General features: G+C 35.9%; 1 protein-coding gene across 3 annotated transcripts in view; it reads right to left on the reverse strand.

Moving 5' to 3' along the window:
* LOC127655217 (adenylate cyclase type 5-like) overlaps positions 1-14,369 on the reverse strand; it is a 99,110-nt gene that overhangs the window by 8,764 nt on the left and 75,977 nt on the right. Inside the window, exons 9-17 of one of the 3 annotated variants that reach the window (XM_052142893.1) lie at positions 11,363-11,385; positions 9,834-9,978; positions 8,070-8,167; positions 7,571-7,658; positions 7,195-7,311; positions 5,050-5,214; positions 2,817-2,992; positions 1,576-1,596; positions 1,189-1,324 (exon numbers count right to left, since the gene is read on the reverse strand). In XM_052142893.1, the coding sequence (XP_051998853.1) occupies positions 1,189-1,324; positions 1,576-1,596; positions 2,817-2,992; positions 5,050-5,214; positions 7,195-7,311; positions 7,571-7,658; positions 8,070-8,167; positions 9,834-9,978; positions 11,363-11,385 (969 nt within the window). Of the gene's footprint in view, positions 1-1,188; positions 1,325-1,575; positions 1,597-2,816; positions 2,993-5,049; positions 5,215-7,194; positions 7,312-7,570; positions 7,659-8,069; positions 8,168-9,833; positions 9,994-11,362; positions 11,386-14,369 lie in introns of all 3 variants that reach the window. The other 2 variants (XM_052142892.1, XM_052142891.1) reach the window with 2 other exon arrangements.

A 14,369-nucleotide genomic window follows, 5' to 3' on the forward strand; every position in this document is an offset into this window, starting at 1 on the left:
ATATTTTTAGATGTGGCTTTAGTCAGTGTTGGGGATGCTACTTTGAAACTGTAGTTTGACAAGCGACACACAATTTTAAATAGTTAAGCTACAGTCAAGCTACTCTTTTGAAAAAGTAGTTAGCTACACTATAAGTTACTATCAAAAAGTAGCTAGCTACATTGAAGCTACTTAATGAGGCAATATTTTTTTTAATGTTACTATCAAACCAATAATATTAATAACAAAATTTACACTAATGACATTTATTCATTAATGTATTAATAAAATACATTTAATGTGTTTAAACATATTAATGTAAATTAATATTTAGTGTGGATAATATGGGAATAAAGACTACAAAAAAGAGAACGGATGAACATCCTAGATTGTTGTATATACATGCCATACATGATTTATTTTACCAATCATTTTATTTATTTTACATGAAAATAATAGTTAATTAAATGCTAAAAAATGTATTTATAAATATAATAATAATAATAATAATAATAATTCACTCACTGCTCCCAATAACGCACAGATGATGAGAAGTGAAATAAACATATTTAGAACAGAGACAAATTCCCTCAAAAGGTAATAATAACTTTTTGAATTATTTTAAATAGTAAAGGTAAATATGCTGTTGTGTGATCTATTAAGAACAAAGTGTCTGAAACAATCTTTGTTACATAGAAGAATAAAATGGTGTTCTTTTATCATTTTCAGATTTACCTGCCCCTGTACGTCTTGTAAAGGTAAACAAACTGTGGTTGCTCGCTTTACATAACCATCAGACAATCTCTTCTTATCTAAGTGAGCTGTAATAAGCTCTCAGTAGATGGCGGTAATTCACAATTTTTGTTTGTGATCTGCCATTACAAAAGAAGAAGACAACGCTGCCTGATTCTGATCAGCAGACAGAAATATGCTGCCAGATCGTCGGACGTTTTGCTGGTAAAAGTTTGGCTTCTACGCAATAAGGAAGGCTATTAGTTATAATCTGACCAACATGATGTAGCGTTTGGTCCCGCTACACCGCTACTTGCTGGAAAAAGTAGTTTGCTACTGGAAAGCAAAGCAGTTGAGCTACTCTCAAGCTACTGAAAAATGTAGTTAAGTTAGTAGTGACGCTACATGTAGTTAAGCTACTCCCAAACACTGGCTTTACTGTCCAAAAACGTTTTAAGGGCCACTGTAAAAACATACCTGTAACTTCCAGAGAAAGTCCAGTCTGGCAGTGGACTCCACCTGCTGTGCATGAAGGTACAGTGCCAGCACAAAGACCGTAATGACAACTGGAGTCATGATCTTCAGAGGAACCCTCATTTCTTTCTCACAGCTACTAAAAACAAAACAGAGACACTGTCAACAATTTAACATTAAATTATATGCCATGAAGATTTAAGGTGTTAAAATTAAAATCAAATGTATGCTATTTACTACCAAAGAACATGATTAGTACCATAGCACAACAAATTCTGGCTACGTGTTTGTACACTTCTAATTTACTTTTTTGGTGACAGCGATCATTATAATTATGCAATCAAAACAACAATAACAGCTCACGGTTTCCATTTTGATGATGTATCTTACCTTGTTCCATTGATTAATTCACTGTAAATACAAAGACAAAAGCAGATGTATCAAAGGGAGAGAACAGAACAGAACAGCCTTTGCTTTATCCTGAATTCTACAAAACTGGCCTAAATTAAATACCCAAGTACCAACTCAACAGGAAATTCATTAGACATGGATGGAAATGGACAGAAAAGGATAAGAGATGGATGGATGGATGGAAATGGACAGAAAAGGATAAGAGATGGATGGATGGATGGATGGATGGATGGATGGATGGATATGGACAGAAATGAATAAGAGAGATGGATGGATGGATAAATAGATAGAAATGGATGGATGTGTGGACAGATAGAAACTGATGAATAGAGACAGACAGACAGACATTTATATATATAAAAATGGATGGTTGGATGGATAGATAGAAACTGATGGGTGAATGGGTAAATGGATAGATAGACATGGATGAATGGATGGTTGGAAAGAAATGGATGGATAGAGATTGATGTATGAATAATTGATGTATGGATGGATGGGTGGACAGAAATGGATGGAGGCAGAGAGATAGACAGACAGACAGATAAGATAGAAAGAAAGAAATGGATGGATAGAGATTGATGTATGAAAAATGGATGTATGGATGGATGGATAGAAAGCAATGGATGGATAGACAGTGATGTATGGAAAATGGATGTATGGTTGGATGGATGGACAGAAATGGATGGAGGCAGACAGATAGACAGACAGATAGATAGAAAGTAATGGATGAATGGATGTCTTTTACATATATTAAAATGCTTTAGTAAAAATACATGTAAAAATAATATTGTTGTTTATGGTATACTGGCGCAAATAAATGAAAATTATTGAATATCAAGCTTCCTTCAGTTTATTTCGTGGAAAATGTGAAAACACGCCATGAATATTTTAATTAGATTTTTACTGTTTTAGTTTGTACATTAAACATTTACAACCTACTCCCCTAAAATGGCTGTTTGGTTGAATTGATGGTTCCTCTGATCCACATTTTTGTAATTTAAGGGCAAATACATACATTTCAAAATATAAATCAAATATCATCAAAAGGCTTACAAATATTCAGATATAATTGTTATAACTACATCTCCCAGCCCTAGTAATGGTTTTGGTTTGTAAATGTGATTGCTTGACAGAAATGTTCTTCCAGGAAGGACAAAACATTTTTTATCCTGGAGTGTGGCCTGCCTGACTCAATAACAGATGGGCAGACAGATACTCACATGGCATTGGCCATGACCAGCAGATCCACATTGTCAAACAGGCTGACCTCGGGTACTTCAATGATGAGCACGTACAGGACCTCAATGAAGACCATGAGAAAAAGTTTCCCAATACTGCTGACCTGCAGGAACACTGAGCATGCCAGCAAGCTCAGCAGCACACATGAGGAGAAGTACTGCAGACACAGGAAAGAAACACAGTCTTTAATTTCAACTTATTCCATGTATGATTCTTAAAAGGACAAGCAATAAGGATGGCCCAATAGCCCAGGCCAGTTGACAGAACCAGTTGTTATTTGCCCTATCAGGCCTGTGCTGTGTTGTCACTACACCTTAATTTCGTTGATCATGTGCATGTGCTTAAATGCCTTGCCAATTTGAACATTTGGTTTCCTGTGAAAATGGAACATTGTTGTTTCAAACAAATTCTGCTTATTTAAATCACAGTACCATGGCAACATTATCCAGCTAGCTGACATAGTTGTAGTGAAACGTAAGAATTACTTGTTTTAGTCTTGAAAGCATCTGTTAGAATGGATTGACAATGATTAATTTAACAGCACAACAATGTGACTGAATTGCACTGAATGCCATCATTTTTTTACACATATAAAATATGTTGCTAATACCCAGGCTTGGGAAGTAACGAATTACTTGTAATGTGGGTAATCAGGTTACAAGTAATCAGGATACAAAAATTAGGTAAACATAATCTGTTACAGTTACATAAAAGTCCATTATAATCAGATTACAGTTACATTTAAAAAAAACTTGGTTTATTTAAGTTTTAATTTATGACAAAAGAAATAGAGAATTTTCCTTACATAAAGTGATACAAACAGCTGTTTGTTTAGAGTGATAGATGTTTAGATGCGCGTTCTCTTCGGGGTCTCTCTCATGACTCACTTGAGTCAGGAGCGCCTCATACTGTACTGTCGCATGCGCAAATAACACCTGTCTCACATCAGCACTCTGCTCTCGAGGCAAACAGCTGCTTCATGCATTATTTTCTTGGAAATTTCGACATTATTAGCTTTAAAAGAGATAAGCGAAACAACATTAAAGTTCAGTGGAATTTATGCATTCCAGCTGTGAAGATGCTCTCATCATCCAAGGACCTGAGAATTTGAAGGTATTAAGAGCCACACAGAAATCACATTAGCAAGGTTAGCTAAAATGTGTTAATATTAAAATGGGTTAAAATGAGTTAGCCTTAGTGCTCAAAGAAATCCTTGGCCCTCATCATTTGGCGGAAGCGGACATAGCTGCCAATACTTAAACGATTTGCGCATCATTGCTGGTACGACATAGAAATCCCCTGGTTTGCATGGTTGCAAATATGAACTGTACTATATTAGCCAGGACATCCTGTATGATGTTATATTCCTGAAAAAATTACCCCTCCCCAGGTGAATGTACTGAAGTTTTGAATACAACAACAATACACAAATCAACTGAAAATATTTATAACCTGCTATGACTTTCTCTCCTTTTTCAACTCTCAAGATTTTGCATTCCTGATCATTAGAAACCATTCCAAACTGTACACATAAATAGAAAATTAATTTTATTGAAAATTAAGTTCTTAGAAAAGAAAGTTAACAGAAGAATTTATCTGATTTTGATAAATTATTGTTGAAAACAGTTCAAATGTCTGGGTGAGGAAGACATTCGGGCAAATGTATCATGTAAAAAGAGACACTAAAAGTTTAAATCTGTTTTTTATTATTAGATTGTTTTCTTTTTGGAATCAAAAGAAACCTCCTTAAACAGAAACCTAATCATAGATAGACTCTTATACAGCCATAAACTGTTAGCTGGTTATGTTTGACTTTGGATCATGAGAAAGCAGAGGAAAGACACTCTCCAGCATTAATTATGACAATAATAACAACGATGATGATAATTTGTGATTTACATTTTTAATACAGTCTGAAGTTAATGAATAGTGCAAATTACAATTACTTATACACACTAACTGCAATACAAGGTAGAATTACACTTTACAGTGTTTTTGAATCCTGTCAGATTTAGTTCAATGTTAACCGAGACATAATTCAGTGCATCTGTTCTGATTATATTTGCTTTATGAGACATTTCCAACATTCATGGAACGTCTCTCGTCCAATTAGATTCAAGGACCGGAACTAACTATTGTGTGTACATATACACCTGTGATATATTTACATATCTACTTTATAATAACTAAACTGATCTGAGAACAGTGCCTCACCTCTGGGAAATTGCAGGTGGGTGACAAGCCGTTGCACAGACTTTCCTGAGACCAGAGAGAGTAGTTAAAGGAAGAACTGAGGACGTGGCAAGCGTTCACTTTACTGGGGCTGATATTAAACTCCTGCCTTAAACACGTCTTCAGGTCATCTGTACTGCATGTGAACTAACAGACAAAAGGACATATTATCAGATTAATTCACATCACATTTACTTAAACTTTACAAAGCATAAATACAGATCACATTATTAACAAACTCTGAAAGACTTCAATATCAAAAGTAAATAACTTTAAAATGAAGTGTGTATTTACGGAATTGAAAAAATAAGTAAGAAATAATGTAAAGCCAGCTGGTCATTATGGCAAAATAAACCCTGACAGGGTGAGCAGGATGCTCTTGTTTGCCCCTGAGAAGTGTTTATTTTACAATAATGACCAACTTACTGTATATTATTACTCAGTAATAAATAAATGGATATATCGATTTGAGTTTAACTTATTTTACTATGTGATTAGAAAGAGGCCACAGAGTGATACAAGAGACGTGGGACAAATGGTAAATTATACAGTTTAATGGTCATTATACAAAAATATTTGACTGCAAAATAAAGAGATTGACCAATCAGAATAAAGGATTCCAGATAGCAGTGTAATAATGATTGTTTTCAAACATACAAAATTACATACAGAGTTTATGCTTTATAATTTTGTCTTCTTTTCTTAAGATCACAATTAAATTTGGCCTTGGAGGCTTATGTGTATGTATTTGCTATTCCATTTGGTGGCACTAGTGCTAAAGAAATGTTCTGTTTTATTGTCTCTCTCTCTCTATATATACACTCACCTAAAGGATTATTAGGAACACCATACTAATACTGTGTTTGACCCCCTTTCGCCTTCAGAACTGCCTTAATTCTATGTGGCATTGATTCAACAAGGTGCTGAAAGCATTCTTTAGAAATGTTGGCCCATATTGATAGGATAGGATGGAGATTTGTGGGATGCACATCCAGGGCACGAAGCTCCCGTTCCACCACATCCCAAAGATGCTCTATTGGGTTGAGATCTGGTGACTGTGGGGGCCATTTTAGTAAAGTGAACTCATTGTCATGTTCAAGAAACCAATTTGAAATGATTCGAGCTTTGTGACATGGTGCATTATCCTGCTGGAAGTAGCCATCAGAGGATGGGTACATGGTGGCCATAAAGGGATGGACATGGTCAGAAACAATGCTCAGGTAGGCCGTGGCATTTAAACGATGCCCAATTGGCACTAAGGGGCCTAAAGTGTGCCAAGAAAACATCCCCCACACCATTACACCACCACCACCAGCCTGCACAGTGGTAACAAGGCATGATGGATCCATGTTCTCATTCTGTTTACGCCAAATTCTGACTCTACCATCTGAATGTCTCAACAGAAATCGAGACTCATCAGACCAGGCAACATTTTTTTCAACTGTCCAATTTTGGTGAGCTCTTGCAAATTGTAGCCTCTTTTTCCTATTTGTAGTGGAGATGAGTGGTACCCGGTGGGGTCTCCTGTTGTTGTAGCCCATCCGCCTCAAGGTTGTGCGTGTTGTGGCTTCACAAATGCTTTGCTGCATACCTCGGTTGTAACGAGTGGTTATTTCAGGCAATGTTGCTCTTCTATCAGCTTGAATCAGTCGGCCCATTCTACTCTGACCTCTAGCATCAACAAGGCATTTTCGCCCACAGGACTGCCGCATACTGGATGTTTTTCCCTTTTCACACCATTCTTTGTAAACCCTAGAAATGGTTGTGCGTGAAAATCCCAGTCACTGAGAAGATTGTGAAATACTCAGACCGGCCCGTCTGGCACCAACAACCATGCCACGCTCAAAATTGCTTAAATCACCTTTCTTTCCCATTCTGACATTCAGTTTGGAGTTCAGGAGATTGTCTTGACCAGGACCACACCCCTAAATGCATTGAAGCAACTGCCATGTGATTGGTTGATTAGATAATTAAATGAATGAGAAATTGAACAGGTGTTCCTAATAATCCTTTAGGTGAGTGTATATCACTAATGACAATTAAAACCTATCAAATAAAAATATCAGAGTAAATGATACCATCAATCTTAAAGTTAAGACTTCTATAAAAGGCTTAAAGGGGACTCACAATGTTAATGAAAGCAGATAGAAAGACCAGGATGATTGTAAAAACTCCCACCAGGGTGCTGTTGAGTTTGGACTGGACGATCCTTTTGGACATAGTTTGTAGAGCCACAGGAAAAAACTGTCAAAAGAGACAAATATCAACATACTTTTTATTAAATATCATCCCATAGTGTACAATAACAATTTAAATTGTTCCTTCAACATGGAATTTGAATGCTGATAAAACTTGGTGTGTGAGTGTATGTGAACGATGGTTTTTGTGCGATGCTGTGTTGTTGTTGGGAGTGTTTATGTCATGTTGCACTAGTTTTGAAAACGAATAAAGGTTTATAAATACCAGAACTAAGAGTTTATCTTGTAAAAGAAGTGTCACTTACCCCAAAACAGGAGTAAATGGCCGAGATGAACATGACAACCATCAGGAGGACCAGACACAGTATAAAGAAGACCACCATCAGCTTTGAGCTGTGGAACAACACAAAGGTGTGGACAGATAACCAGGTGAATGAAAATTAGAACCTGAGAGAGTACAATTGAGAAACGTCCACTAAAAGTTGCACTATGCAATTTTTTGTTCATGCTACGCTGACCAATAAAGACCGACAGTGGTCTTGGACTTTATACCGAAACCTATTGAAGTCAATGCAGCATAAGGCACATGCAAAGATTTTTGGTTAGCAATGCCATTGTAGAAATACCCTGGAGTGTGTATGAGCTGCCTGTAAAGTCAAAATGAATGACAGTCTCGGCTTCTGTGTATATGTGAAAGCCATTCTCATTCCGATTCAAACAAAAACTTGTCTAAGCCTGCATCCTGTTTGAATGGACCAAAAAAATGGAAGGTATTATATAAGATTAAAAGTGTACTGTACTTACTGTGGTACAATGATGATCTGAATGAAGCAGATGAATAAAAAGACGAGGGAAGCGCAGGCAACGTATGCTCCGAACCTGGAGTCTACCTGTAAGGAGTACTGACAGAAGATGGTGGGGTTACAATACAGTTTTAATTGGCATGTGAAAGCAAGCTGTGAAAAACTGTGTATGTATTCAGTGTTTAATGGAATTTACTTAAAATCCATTCAAAAACATTTGAAAATGTGCACTCAAAAGTTCAGACTTCTATTAGCATAACAAGTGGGCACAGTAATTGGTCATTGCTAAAAAAAAATCTCAAAATGCCCCCCCAAATTTGATTTATCAGCCTGGCCACTATACACTATATACATTAGGAACACCTGTACACCTACTTATTCATGTAAATATCTAATCAACCAATCGTGTGGCAGTAGTGCAATGCATACAATCATGCAAATACGGATCAGGAGCTTCAGTTAATATGAACATCAACCATCAGAATGGGGAAAAAATGTGATCTCAGTAATTTGGACCATGGCATGATTGATGGTGCCAGATGGGCTGGTTTGAGTATTTTTGTAACCGATAATCTCCTGGGATTTTCACGCACAACAGTCACCAGAGTTTACTCAGAATGGTGCCAAAAACAAACAACATCAATTTAGCGGCAGTTCTGCAGACGGAAACGCCTTGTTGATGAGAGAGGTCAACAGAGAATGGCCAGAGTGGTTCGAACTAACAGAAAAGCTACGGTAACTCAGATAACCACTCTGTACAATTTTAGTGAGCAGAATAGCATCTCAGAATGCACAACATGTCGACCAATGAGACGGATGGGCAACAAAAGCAGAAGACCATGTCGGGCACTTTATTAGGACCATAGTGTTCCTAATAAAGTGATCAGTGAGTGTATGTTGCTTCTAAAAAATTTTTGTCTGAAAACAAAAGCTGGCTGACAGAACAAAAATGAAGGAGTGAGTTTAGATGGAGATAATTGCTTGGTTCATGAGCCTAAAATATCTTCTATGTATCTTTGTTCAGCTTTTTGCAGGTCACAAGTAATAAATGCTTTAAAGGCAACACTATAAAATGAATAAAATCACAGTGCAGCGGAAAGACGTCAGTCTTTGACTCATTCTGAACCTTGAGTTTTATCGCCTCTATTCATCTTAGCAGCATGCCACATCTTAGAGCTGTGCTCCTGCCTAATTTTACACTGCCTGCACCATGGTACAAACATAATGGACTTCTGATTGGTGCGCTGATCTAGTTTTACCGTGCTGTCCAAGGAACACTATGCTCTTTACATTAACTTATGAGCTATAAAAAGGATAATTCACCAGAAAAATTAAAACTTTGTCATCATCAACGTTCAAAACGTGTACTGTAAGCTGTTTTTGGAATACAAAGAGAAATATTTAAAGAAAAGTTAATATTTTTGACTACAATTTCAGTCTATTCCTCACAGTAAGCTATTGTATGACTTCAGAAGGACTACTTTTTTGGTGCATTTATAGTACTTTTGTGTTATTTTTGGAGCTTGACAGCTGTAATCTCTATTACTTCCACTGCATGAAAAAGAGCAATGTGAACATTCTGCTAAAGCTCTCCTTTTGTGTTCCACGAAAGAAAGTTGCGTTTGGAATGACAGGAGGGTGACTAAATGATGATAATACTCATTTCTTGGGTGAACTCCCCATTTTATAATAAGTGTCAACACTAAGCAGATCTTCAGATCTCTTATCTTGCCATACAAGCTTGTCTGGGATATGAATGTTGTACCTTCTTCTCCAGGTCAGGTTCTCGGAAAGTCAGCAGAAACTTCTTGACATGTTCAGACCGTAACCGGTCGATGCTCCGGGCGTCAATGGCGCGACCCAGGAACTCATCTACCTCATCTTCAGGGTTCAGGCTTTCTTGCGTGTTTCTGAAAATGAAATGTCTAGATAACACAAGACAAGACAGCATTTTTTACTTTCTGCCTCTCCTCTCAGTTAACCTTCACCTGAAATTCTATATAGCCAGACCGCATACAAAAAGCAGCAGCACCCCCTCCCGAAAACCCACACAAAAGTGGTGACCGAGTTCGCAATCACCATGGTTACCAGACGTGGTATGATTACCTGCAAACTACCGATTTCGTTGATTACATTGAGAAAGAACAAATAATTTGCTAAAGAGCACAACCGGGTCCTATACTTTGATTATTTGAAACATACAGAATATTATAAAACATATTACGTATACATTTTTAAACTGATAGGTTAACATTGAGCAGTTGTACTATGAGTATGCTACATTAGCAAGAGTCAGGCAAAATTTAGCATTGTTTTCAAATACTCAAAGTGCATATTTTGAAAGAGACAAGTTAATGAAATGGTTTTTAGATTCTTAGTTATAGGGTGTGATTATATCGCAACATGCATTACCTGCAGTAACTAAAATATTTGCATTTTCACTCTAACCTTTAGATGTTTACTGGCTAGTTTATATGCTAAGCAAACATGCTAAGTTTATTAGTTAATTAATGGTAGTTGATAGTTTATTCACAATTGAAGATTTTAGTATCTTTATAAGTAGGCCTGCATGGAAATTGCACCCACAGCTCAGTAGATTTCCGCAGAATATACATCATTCATCATGATTCATCAAAAGTTCTATATGTTAACATTAGATAATGCACTATGAACTAACATGATCTAACAATTAACAATTGCATTTTTTTTTCAAACAAAAAACAAGGTTAATAAATGTTATGTAAAAATATATTATTCATGGTTAGTTCATGATATTGAATGCATTAACTAATGGAACCTTATTTTACAGTGTAACACATTATTTTTGTTTCCTTTTGCTAAAAATAAAAATCCACTTTAAAATGTAGGTATCTAAAAGAGGAAAAGTAAATAAAAAGATATGGATTACTGCATTCAGAAGTGAGATGTCAAATTACCCTCAGCAGCTGTATTTTAAACAGAAATGTGAAAATAATTTAAATTGTTTTAAAATAAATGGCAGGGTAACACAAAGTATAGTGCTATAAATAAAAATGACATTTATTTCAAATAATAAATAAAATTCAACCTAACTTAGGGCACAATATGGCAAAATCTGTGAAAAGTGTCCGTTCTATAGACATTTCAATACAGAAAATGTAAGAAAAAAAGTATTCCGATTATTTGTGGGCCTACTTTTAATGCAACTGAATATTTCTCAATACCTTTCCACAGTTGTGTCTTTTCACTGTAGTTATCAAATATGAATTAAAGTATTGGCATGGAGGGAGGAGGTTGGGAGCTGTGCATACTTACTTGTCTTTCGGATCTTCAAAGCCCTGCAACAAAATTGACACAAAGAAAACACATTATTCATCAATGCAGAATGGATCAGGATTAGAATATTAACACAACAGTGACCTCTTCTGGAGTAACTCAACAAAGATAGGGCAAGAAAACTTCATGGTCAATGGACTTGAGTGAATTAAAAAAAACATTGAAATGGTAATATTCCAGGTTAATTACAAATTTAGCTCAATTGACAGCATGTGGAATAATGTTGATAACCACTCAAATACATGTCGACTAGTTCCCTCTTAATTTGTTTTATTAAATCTGTGTTATAGGAGGCACTTACAAATGGAAGTGAATAGGGCAAATCCATAAATGTTAAAATACTCACTGTTTTGGTCTCTCTGTATCCTCAATTGTTTCTTCTTTTGTTTTAAAGAAGGGATGAGTCAAAATAATTTTTTGTTGTCAACATTACTCCACAAATGCTGTCGACTTGTATTGAACCTGAAATATTCTTTTAATTAAAAAATTTAAATGATTTGTGCAAATTTCAGGCATGCATATATATATTCTTTATGTTGGAGTTAAAAAAACTAAAACATTTTCACAACACTCCATTCTAAATGGCATCCATAAATGTCTATTCATTCCTTATTATCATCACATTTCCCATGACAGAGCAGCGACTAGTGTCAAGAGATGGGAGGGGTTGAGAAATAACAGAAATATCCATGAATCGTCGGAAAGCATTTATGGATTCACACAAACAAAAACAAAAAAAGAGTGTGACTGAGACGAGGCCAATGAGAAAGAGTGAGACAAAGAAAACAAAGACATTCCATCAGAAAGAACAATGTAGTATACTTTAAAGTTGACATGAAATAAAAATTGACCCTGTATGCACGTTTCTGGTCTTATTGTTATGTTTAATTAGTCAACCAGATTCTCAATAAAAAAAGTTTTAGATGTTTAGATGTTTATTGGCTAGTTTATATGCTAAGCAAACATGCTAAGTTGAAAGCCTGCATGGAAATTGCACCCACAGCTCAGTAGATTTTCGCAGAATATACATCATTCATCATGATTCATCAAAAGTTCTATATGTTAACATTAGATAATACACAATGAACTAACATGATCTAAAAATTAACCATTGCATTTTTTTCTAACAAAAACCAAGATTAATATTGTTATCATAATCTTTTATCACAACACGTTCTGCCTCAAACCACTTTCCTTTTTTCTGCTGACATCACAAATCTCACTTAGTTATTAACCCCTCCAACCACTGGCTCCATTTTGGTATTTAATGCCCATAGGTAAATGGATTTGACTTTTAGCAATTCAATCAAAAAATCTATTAATTGGAATGAATGCAGTCGTTTATACATAACAGTCCTTGATGAAAAGACCTGCACTGATGGTCACAAACATGGGATCCTAATTGGCAGGCTTCTTAATGAGCTTAACCAGTTATGCTACCATGGTCAACCAGCTTTTTTAGACATGCCATGCATGACCACTAGCTAGAACCAGTACTAAACACCATAAACTAACTTGGACAAGCATGAAAATTCATGCTAGTCTTTTTCAGCAAAGGCTTCAGCATCAAAATAACAAACTACATGGAGGCTTTCATACTGTACATCAAGGACAATATTTACTGCACTGAAAAGAACTGATTCAACCAACCAAACATGACTGACATTGTGTGCAAACAAGCTGAGAGCTGACTCATTAAGTATAAACAACTCGTCTATATCAAGCATGTGCCGTTTCCTTTGAGCAGACTGCATTAGCAGCAGCAAATTCAAATAAAGAGGCCTGATTTGTGACAACCAGCCTTCTGTGTTTGGGAGTAAAATTCAGAGCCCAATGTGAACTAAGAAAACAGAGGCCGGTGAGTCATTGTTTTATCATGTTGGACATGAGAAACATGGACTGGAAACCCAACAGGCTCATGTTGCACATGTGTTCTGTCATCATTTACCCAACCTGGCATGGTATAGTAGTTATTTTTGGCATCTTTCCTTTGAACAATATATCAATTGTTTTATCATTTGAAACCTTACTTCTTTCTTTAAAAGTGTGTTTATAATACATATATATATATATATATATATATATATCAGAAATAGCAAATATGTGGCTCAAGTAAAAGTCTGAATGTTCTCATTAGACATCAAGTGACTGTTAACAGGGATTTCTAAGCAATAAACATTCAAACTTGGGAGTGAAAAGTGTCCAAGGATGGGTTGCTAGGGGCAAAATAATAGTCGCTAAATTTATACTCTCAAAGGAGTCAGACTCACTCCCACACACTAATGCCTTTATGAATGCACTGTACAAAGACTGTAGCCAGTATGTTGATGCGTTATAACATTTTATTCTCTCCTTTGACTGAGCAACACCTTCTGGGCCAACACAAGCCTCTAGACAATACAACAGACAAAAACAGGTGCTGTTGTTATTATGATACCGATATTCCATTCGTCAGAATACCCCACATGTTTATCTCCCTCCATTAAAGCTTAGTGTTTGCGTAGGAGCAGACAGAACTCAGGCAATAATTTGCCATAATGGGCTCCAACTGAATTTATTAAGCTGATGTGTGTAATTTCTTTGATGTTAAATTCTCTCATATCACTGTGTAATTTACACTCCACATCCAAATATGCATCCTTCCATACTATATAGTATGCCAAAAGCAGCACGTCAATGGAGTAGGGTGTCCAAATTCTCAGAATTAAGCAGGCGAGAAATACCCTGCTTCAGGACAAATCTGGCTGCCATTCATCCTTATCTGGCCCTCCAGATAAGGATGAATTTTTATTAAAATTTTTATTAAAATTAAAATTTTTATTAAATCGCCTCAAAGTCTGAAACATGAACTCATCCATGAGTTTAACAATACACCAAAAGCGAGAGAAATTATGTTGTAATCAGACAAGATTTTTAAGGTGAATATTATATGGATGTTTTATTGAGTAAAACATACCTCCCTATCCTAAAACTTGAACCTGAAAAT

This window comes from Xyrauchen texanus, chromosome 14 (assembly GCF_025860055.1).
Source record: "Xyrauchen texanus isolate HMW12.3.18 chromosome 14, RBS_HiC_50CHRs, whole genome shotgun sequence".
Classification (NCBI taxonomy): Eukaryota; Metazoa; Chordata; class Actinopteri; order Cypriniformes; family Catostomidae; genus Xyrauchen; species Xyrauchen texanus.